Source organism: Cynoglossus semilaevis, chromosome 13 (genome assembly GCF_000523025.1).
Source record: "Cynoglossus semilaevis isolate Cse_v1.0 chromosome 13, Cse_v1.0, whole genome shotgun sequence".
NCBI lineage: Eukaryota > Metazoa > Chordata > Actinopteri > Pleuronectiformes > Cynoglossidae > Cynoglossus > Cynoglossus semilaevis.
Genome location: NC_024319.1, coordinates 3497930 through 3506236, shown reverse-complemented (window position 1 = coordinate 3506236; position 8307 = coordinate 3497930). Strand labels below are relative to the sequence as shown.

Below are 8307 nucleotides of genomic sequence, written 5' to 3'. Positions count from 1 at the left end.
AAACATTTTCTTCTCAGCTCTCTTTTTTTTTTTTTGCTTCTGATGCTTTGCTCTGACTCCACTTCACCTTCAACCTGTACAAACTAGACTAGGCTCCATCTGATACTCGGGATCGGAATCGATCCGATATTGGTCAAAAGTTCAGGATTGGATATCACAGAAACCCACTGTCCTCCAACCGATCTGATAATGTTTGGTTACTGACCACGGAAGCCTGGCTGGACATTTCCCTCTTGGTATCCCTATGAAGGAAGGTATGTGATTCCAGCCTGGACTTCAGCCCTATTCATGCCCCCCCCCCACTCCCCACCTGCCCTACTCACCGAACCCCAGAGTGACTGATTGGTCCGAGCCAGCTCGACATTCCCTCCAGCGGCCTCTTCATCCGCTCCACGTTGTAAACGGGCGAATTGTAGAGTCGGGTCAGGTCTGCCCCGGCCAGGTCATAGCTGTGGTTGGGGGGGCTGTTTCCTGGAGAAGAAGGAGAAGAAGAAGAAGGGTTGTTGGACGTCAGAGTGGAAGTCCCGCCCTGTTACTCTCTCTCCCCAGATCTGATTGGTTCCTGCTCTGTTGTCTTGTAGTTCAACAAGACAACAGAGCAGGAACACCTTTACACACTGACCTGTGAAGGAGCCATAGACGCTGACGCTCAGGGTCAGAGCAGAGAAACACAGCAGTTCACTGAACCAGAACATGACGAATCCTAGGTGATGATGATGATGATGATGATGATGTCGATGTCGTCCTGTCAGCGCTCGTCTTTTATGCTGCACGAAGCCCTGCCCCTCATCCGTTTGCCCCACCTCATGTCCTTGTCACCGTCTCTGGGATTTTCCAAATCAGGTCAATGTTGCAGTTGTTGAATTTCCAGACTGACAGTAAACACGGCACTGAAACTGTGGCAGCCAATCACAGTCCGTGATTCTCCTGGTCTTTATAAATGTGCTCCAGGATATTTTGATTAAAATGATCAGACGTCTTCGGCTGACGTTGATATGACGTGTGACTGATGTCTGCAGAGATCTGAATGTCAGTGAGACGTGACTTTAACTATTGATTCTTGTGGCTGCAGCAGGTCAAAGGTCAGCGCTGCTGTTTGAACTGATTGTGTAATTTGGTGAATTCTTCTGCTACTGTTTCCCAACTAAGCTGTAAATATAATTTTTTTTAAAGGTTGACTTTGAGGTGGAAGTTTACGTCCTGTTGATTTGACACAAACTCACATTTTTGTTTTGTTAAAACTTCTCCTAAACCAAGTGCTCACTCTGTTATAGTCTGAATTATTCCAGGTTCAAACTCATCTTTAATGAAAACACAACTTTTCTTACACAGTTCAACATTTTGTACAAAACAAAAGCTCAACCAAAGAATCAAACAGAGGTCTGTCTCTGCTTCAAGAGATACAAAATACTCAGAGCTGAATGCACAGTGAGCGCCCCCTGCTGGCAGCAGGGACCGAAAAACTGATTCTCGAAATTCAACAGAAAACTTGGCAAAAATGTCACGGAAATATCTAAAAAATCTGCGTGTAGGAATCTGTTCAGAACGAAGTCTATAGAGAAAAGCAGTGATTTCAGATCAGAGACACTGAAGCCACTGGTTTTATTGCTCCCTCTTGTGGACAATTTATGTTACTGTTAATCTCAACAATGGATTTGTGAAGTGAAGTCAAAAAATAACACATCCTTGATCTAAAATCACTGATTTTCTCTATGAGGTTTGGTGTGTGAGAGTCAGCTGTTGACAATGTTCAGTCTCCAGTTCTACAGTAAGGTCCAATCATGGTGTCCTCTCACAGATAAACAGAATATATACATTATAAAAACACATTCTATTAGAACAACATAAACATAAAATGCTGACTTTTCACCAAATGAACTCCAGCTTCATAAATCTAAACGGCCTCATCTGGCTGCATCTTTGGCTCTTCCACGTCCTGGTCCTTTTCCTCTTCCTCTGCCTCCTCCTCCTCCTCCTCCACCCCCTCCTCTTTTCCTCTTCTGTCCAGCTTTATGACTGGTGACCCCTCCCCCGTCCTCCCTGCTCAGTGTCTGAGCCCACAGGTCCTCGTATCGCCCCGGTGCCTGGTACCCGTGCTGACTGCTGTCTAGTGGTGCAGTAGAGAGCAGGATCCAGATGGAGGGCAGGTTCCTGTTGACAGTGAGGCTGTCCAGGCCGGCGTCCGGCTCCAGGGGCTCCCACACTTCCACCGCTGTGCTGTACAGAAGCTTGGTGAGCTGGTGCAGCCCCTTCACACGCCGCTTCACCACCTCAGCACAGGTGATGGCCTTGGAGACGCCTTTGCCGCTGGCAGTAAAGACGATCTGCTTGCAGAGCTGACAGCTGGCCGCCGCCGCCGCGGTGTCCTCATGCCTCTCTGAGGACACACCGTCTCCCTGTGTCGTTTGTCCCGTCTGCTCGTCAGCTAAAGCATTGGTCTCCATGCGACTGAGGGCAAAGCGCAGCAGGTTTCGGATCTTGCTGCCATCTTTGACCCGGACCTCAGGAGTGTTGGGAGCGAGATCAGGGAATGGACAGACAGACGGCTGCTCCGCCGTCCGGGCCTTGGTGTAGTTCTCCATCTGCAGAACTACACAGAAAAGATTTAGTTTTAAAACGTACTGAAGAACTGGAACAAATGTCAACGTTTTCACTTTTTCACAACGAATTAAAACAGATGTGTTACTGATACTAAAACGTCATGGCCATCGCTAACTTTACACAAGAAACAAAGAAAAGTTTAATCTGTAAAGTTGAATTAACGGGTTTTTTTTATAAAACATGAATGATTAATGTCGAGTGATTCGACTCCATTGAAAAAAATTAAAATGACTATTTAAAATAAGAGTTGATATTAAAAAGTCCACAGTTACCATGATGACTCCAAACAAGCTGTCAGGCTGATGTGGCTAAGCTAACGAGCTAACAACATCACCATATCACCAGAACGGAGCTAAAAAACAACGAATTTAACAACGTCACCGTGACATGTAATCTGACCGAAACAAATAAAACAAATTCAAAGTTTATAATCTCACCACAGAGTTTGGTTTTCGGCTTCTACTGATTCCACATGTTTACCTTAGAGCCGCCGCGTTTGGCGGTACCGTACTGTGACGTGCACTGTCGCAAAGTGTCGCGATGCTATGTCATTACCACAAAGTGAGAACACCTGGAAAAGTCACGAAACAAACTAAAGCAGGTTTGATTTTCTAACCTCATGGTGGACTGGGTTTTACTCAGGCCAGGAACTGAAGAAACAAACGGAAACAATGCGTATTACCGGTAAGAATAAAAACATTCACTGTAAATATACAGTATGTATATATTTACATATACGTATCCATACATTTATGTAAAATGTATATATAAATATTTACACATATATATTACACGTTTTCTTAGGACTGTAAAACACACACATTATTTGTTTTCCAGCACATAAAGACAATTCATGGACAAACGGCCCGCCATACACTGACTATACACCGAGTTAAGTCCCTGTTTTCCCTGCATCTCAACGCATCGACTGTATTTCCAGGTGATGCCACTAGATGGCTGCAAAAAACTTACTTTAGCTGGATAAAAAAGACGTAAAATGTACTGATTCTGTACTGCTCACCGGTCAAATTTTGAATTTGCGTCCCGTAATTTAAAAAGTTTATCCCCCCGTACCTTAATTTAGACTTAACTTTCAAAATTTTTGACTAATATTATTCCTTACCACACCTTCCTAATCCCACCTCTGAAACTAATATTCAATCTAAAAAAACCAAAACAATTTTCATTCCAAACACAACACCACAGTTGTACCACACACTTAGATGTAAAAAGTAGTTCAAATACGTTTCATTCAAACTGTGCTGGAGTCTGTTTATTTTTGTATGAAAATCATCAGAACAGAATATGAATAAAATGTTATTATTTTATTTTCCTTCTTCTTGAACAAACGACCATAGTTGTTGAGTGATTTTGTGCTCGACAGCTGTAACTGATAGTAGAACAGGAAATTAATCTTTTTCCATGTTTCCATCTGTAACACGCATACACACACACCCATCCTGTCAGACTGGTCTGGGCCTCCTGGAATCAAGGGTTAGGATGGACTGGCTGCTAAGGAACTCCGTGAGTTCCAGTTTCTCTGGGAGGAAACCACCTCCATATCTTAAACCTTCCCAGACTTATGTTTCAGTTAACATCATAATCCATCAGAGGGCGCTCTTGGCACACACACACACACTTGGCCTCCAGCCCTTACAGCACAAACGATGATCATTCTGCTGTGTTCTTAGTTTCTCCCCAATAAACGAAAGCATTACCAAATGTTTTATATTCTGTTGTTTCAGAGGAAAGATTAGATCCACGAAAGCTAAATGTTATCTTAGATACAGCTAAAAATTACATGTAGCTAACCCCAGGCCTTTAGGGAAAATCAGGTAAAAGATGGTGGCTAAATGCCAGATTCAAACTGTCCAGAGCCAGAAAAAAAAAAGATAAAATATGTGAAAGTTTTCAAGAATTTTCAATTCAAAATATGTGAAAGTTTTCAAGAATTTTTGGAAACATTCAATTCCAGTTCCCTGTGTGTGGATGGATTTAATCAGTTGATAGATGAATTGATCATTGGACTGATGTGTACTTCTGCCGTGCTCTGCTGCAGACTGGAGGTGAATGGTGGGAGTGGTCGTGTGTCTGTGGGTGTTTCCTGCTGCTCCATATAAGATGCTGTGGAAATGTCTAAGGTCTGAGAGCAGCAGCAGCAGCAGCAGCAGCAGCAGCAGCACGACGGTAGGTTGAAGCTTCAGTCATCATTTGAAACTAGTGTGTTTTTGCTCCCAGGTTTCAGACTTACACCTGTTAAAGAGCAATGATCAGAAAACTAAATCTTTTTTTTTCCATTAAATTTTTTTTAGCTGTTTTAATTGTTGCAAATTTTGCTAAATTTTATTTAGATATTTATTTCCTTAAAAAATGTGTTTTTATCACATAACTGAAAACCCTATCCTAATCTTAAACCTAATCACTTTTCCATGGATCCTCTGACAGTTTGACACATGACCCTGGTTTGTTAGAACTTGTTTGTTTAAACCTTGAAAATATTTTCTCATTTATGAAACAAACTGAAAAACTAAAACTAGCCTGAGAGTTCTGAGTTCTGCCAGACAGTTTGTATTTATTTGTTGTGCAACTGTTGTGCAAAAAACACTCTCTTAAAATGAAAGTCTTTAATAATAATCATTAATAAAAAAGATTGCTTGACAATTGTTACAACACATTTAGGATAATTTAGGGTAGAATTCCTTGAGAGGGAGGATAACATGTTGCGAAAAATAACAGCAGCTTAATGTTAGCGGAGAAGCTAAATCAACATTGAAGGAAATGCCAGAAAAAGCAGCTCTGAATCTAAATCTTGTCATTACAACCAAGTACAAATGTCATCTAGAGGGCGCCCTGATCACTGACAACAGAAAGGAAAAAGTCTAGAGAGAAGGTTTGAACCGACACTTTCTCTCAGAACTTTAATGATTTTTTTTTTTGTCAGATTCTGTAGCTCCCTGATTGGACTGTTTGCAGATGACGCCACCACCTCTACTGTAGTTCTTTCTAGTCATTCTGAAAAATACCAGCTGTTTCCACTCTTGACCACATGTTCTTTCTTTCTCTCTTTTGTTTGAACTGCGTTCATTTTCTTTCCTGTCAGTTACACAATCACACACGTCTGCTTGATTCATGACACCGAATGATAAAAGCCATAAACGTGTGTGAAGCCAGGGTCTGTACTGTACCGACCTGATGTTCTGGGTTTCACTCTGTCCACTCCTGCACTGCTCTGCCACAGAGCCAGGCTCTTCTACCAGAACATTTGGTCCTTTCTATATTTGAATGGTTGGATTCCATGGTTGGATATTTCCCAACTCCTTTGACGTATCCGTCCAATAGTTTCAGCTTTGAGCTTCGAGCCTCGTTCAAGATTGATGATCAGAATGATGTTGAATCCAGAATTCTCCTCAGATTATTTACTTTAAACGTCTGACATCAGATCGTGATCTCCTTGACATAAACAACAGTTCAGTGACTGTAGAGACAGAATGTTGTTCTGTTTACTCCACGGGTGTTTTTTTTTTTCTCAGATTGTTTATTAAAATCTGTGTTTCTGTGTGTGTGTGTGTGTGTGTCTATGTGATCTGGTCTCAGGCCTTTTTTGGTCAGGGTTTACATCAGTGGCTGTGCAGTCATTAGTCTGTGATGAGAAGCATTCAGAGACAGATAAAGATCTGGCTCCTCCCCCTCAGATTCACATTCACGTTGTTTCCTGACGTGTATGAACGTTTGAAGCCGTTCAGTCAACCGTGTTTCTGAGATTTAGAAATAAATAAACAGACTGTATCAGGTCACGTCCTGCTCTGCCGTCGGCCGCCTCACTTCACAACTTCTCTGTTCTGTAGAAGCCTTGATGGATCGGGCATTTTCTTCAGTGTTTGACGTAGGGGGCGCTCACAGCGTCGTCTGTGAATATTGAATATTGATGTTGATATTAATAGTGAAATTATTTCACCTTAGTTATTGTATTATAGATTTATTGGTGTTATTGTTTTATTTTATTATCAGATTCACAGACAGGGTTTTTGTGTTTGAATAAAACAGGAAATGAAAATGTTTTCTTTAGATTATAAACTAAATATTCAGCAGAACGGGTGCAGAGAGAGACTTAATTATTGACTTAATGGACTGAGGGGTGTGTTTGTTAGAGAGATGAAAATCTGTGTTTCTGCACACACACACTCACACACACAGACTCACACAGACACACACACACACACAGACTCACAGCTCTCCACATAGAAAATAAACAAAATAATTGATAAAAGACCAACACCAGAAAACTGCAGAGACTTCCCACAAGCAGCAGAGGCGCTGTTGAGCAGTCACCGTAGATTTCAGAATCAGACCCAGAAATGCTGTGTTGATCCATCAATTTCTTTAGCAGTTTCAGAAAAAAAAAAAAAAACAGAGGTACAGAAAAAAAATATATTTATTGAAGAAGAAACCTTCATAGTTACAAGTAAACAAACTGTTCACTTCGTTCTTTCTTCCTCTTTAACATCTTTGTTTTTGCTGATCCAGGGACAGCTGTTACTCAGTCTCTCACCGTCCTGCGGGGGACTCTCTGATCCTGAATCTGCTCTGGGTAAGAAAGTCACACCTTCCTCGTCCACATCTACTGTACCATCATCATCATCATCATCATCATCATCATCATCACAGTGTCACCCTCACAGCTCCTTCATCTTCTCCATCTCTTTCTCTTCTCTCTGTCCCTCTGTGTCCTTCATTCTTTTCCACTTTTGTCTCCTCCTCCTCTTCCTCTTCGTCCTCCTCCTCGTCCTCTTCCTCCTCCCTGTCTCCTACGCTGAGGTGATATAATTTGGTACTTGTTTGGAGTCTCCCTGCTGCTCTTTTACAGCTGTTTACATCTGCTCTGTAAAACAAACCTCAGACACGGAAAACTCTCTCTCCTCCGACCTCTGGCTCTCTGGTCCGGTCTCTGGTCCGGTCTCTGGTCCGGTCTCTGGTCTGGTCTAAGGTTTTCGATCAGAGACTGTGCTGCCTGTGAAGCACTGACTGTCAGACCCTGAAGAGCAGGTCCAGGTCTTTATGTGACATAAACCTGAGTCTGAACATTGACTGTACTGCAGTAAAACCAGCTCCACTTTCACAGTCTGCTGGTTTTTAACACGGTTCATCTGAACACGTTTCCTGGTGTTCTTCCCAGGACAGGACACAACTGGAAAAGATCAAACTTCCTGCACAGCCAATGAATCTTTGACAGAAATGTTTAATTTAAGTCCCTGTAACGGACGGGTGGAGTCAGGGCTGAGTGGTCAAACCGAGGCCTCAGTGGAGTGAGGGCTGATGGTCAGACTGAGGCCTCGGCGGAGCCGGGGATGATGGTCAGACTGAGGCCTCGGTGGAGTGAGGGCTGATGGTCAGCCTGAGGCCTCAGTGGAGTCAGGGCTGATGGTCAGACTGAGGCCTCAGTGGAGTCAGGGCTGATGGTCCACTCGTACCTGCTGTGGGACTTTGTCATGGTCTCCTCAGTTTTTTTTTTTTGAGTTTCCTCCGACTCTTTTGTCTGCTTTTAACTAAATAAACTAAATAAGCGAATCATCAGGGAAGATTTGCGGCTGAGGTGCCGTTGGAGCGCGGTCCTGTTCCTCGTCTCTGGGCTCAGCTCCGTACGTAGAAATAACAAAACCCCCAGCTTTAGATTAGTCAGAGCGCAAACATCTGCCTTTCAAACACAAC

At 42.8% G+C, this 8307-nt stretch overlaps 2 protein-coding genes across 3 annotated transcripts in view; one reads left to right on the top strand and one right to left on the bottom strand.

Annotated features, from left to right (window-relative positions):
* Positions 1–1280: 1280 nt before the first annotated feature.
* rpp25l (ribonuclease P/MRP 25 subunit-like) lies at positions 1281–3174 on the bottom strand. Of its 2 annotated transcripts, XM_025061928.1 has the most exons (3): positions 3039–3118; positions 2874–2953; positions 1281–2590 (listed from the first exon to the last, which is right to left on the bottom strand). In XM_025061928.1, exon 3 carries the CDS (start codon positions 2580–2582, stop codon positions 1905–1907), a length of 678 nt encoding a protein of 225 aa, XP_024917696.1. In that variant the 5' UTR covers positions 2583–2590; positions 2874–2953; positions 3039–3118; the 3' UTR covers positions 1281–1904. The 2 variants fall into 2 exon arrangements, with proteins under 2 accessions (XP_024917696.1, XP_008321182.1); XM_008322960.2 differs by lacking the exon at positions 2874–2953 and having other exon boundaries at positions 3039–3174.
* The window catches only part of col6a4a (collagen, type VI, alpha 4a), a 31139-nt gene continuing 26001 nt past the window's right edge, over positions 3170–8307 (top strand). Inside the window, exons 1-3 of the mRNA XM_025061929.1 lie at positions 3170–3285; positions 4661–4788; positions 7126–7189. The gene's annotated coding sequence lies outside the window, so the exon portion shown is untranslated. The remainder of the gene's footprint in view (positions 3286–4660; positions 4789–7125; positions 7190–8307) is intronic.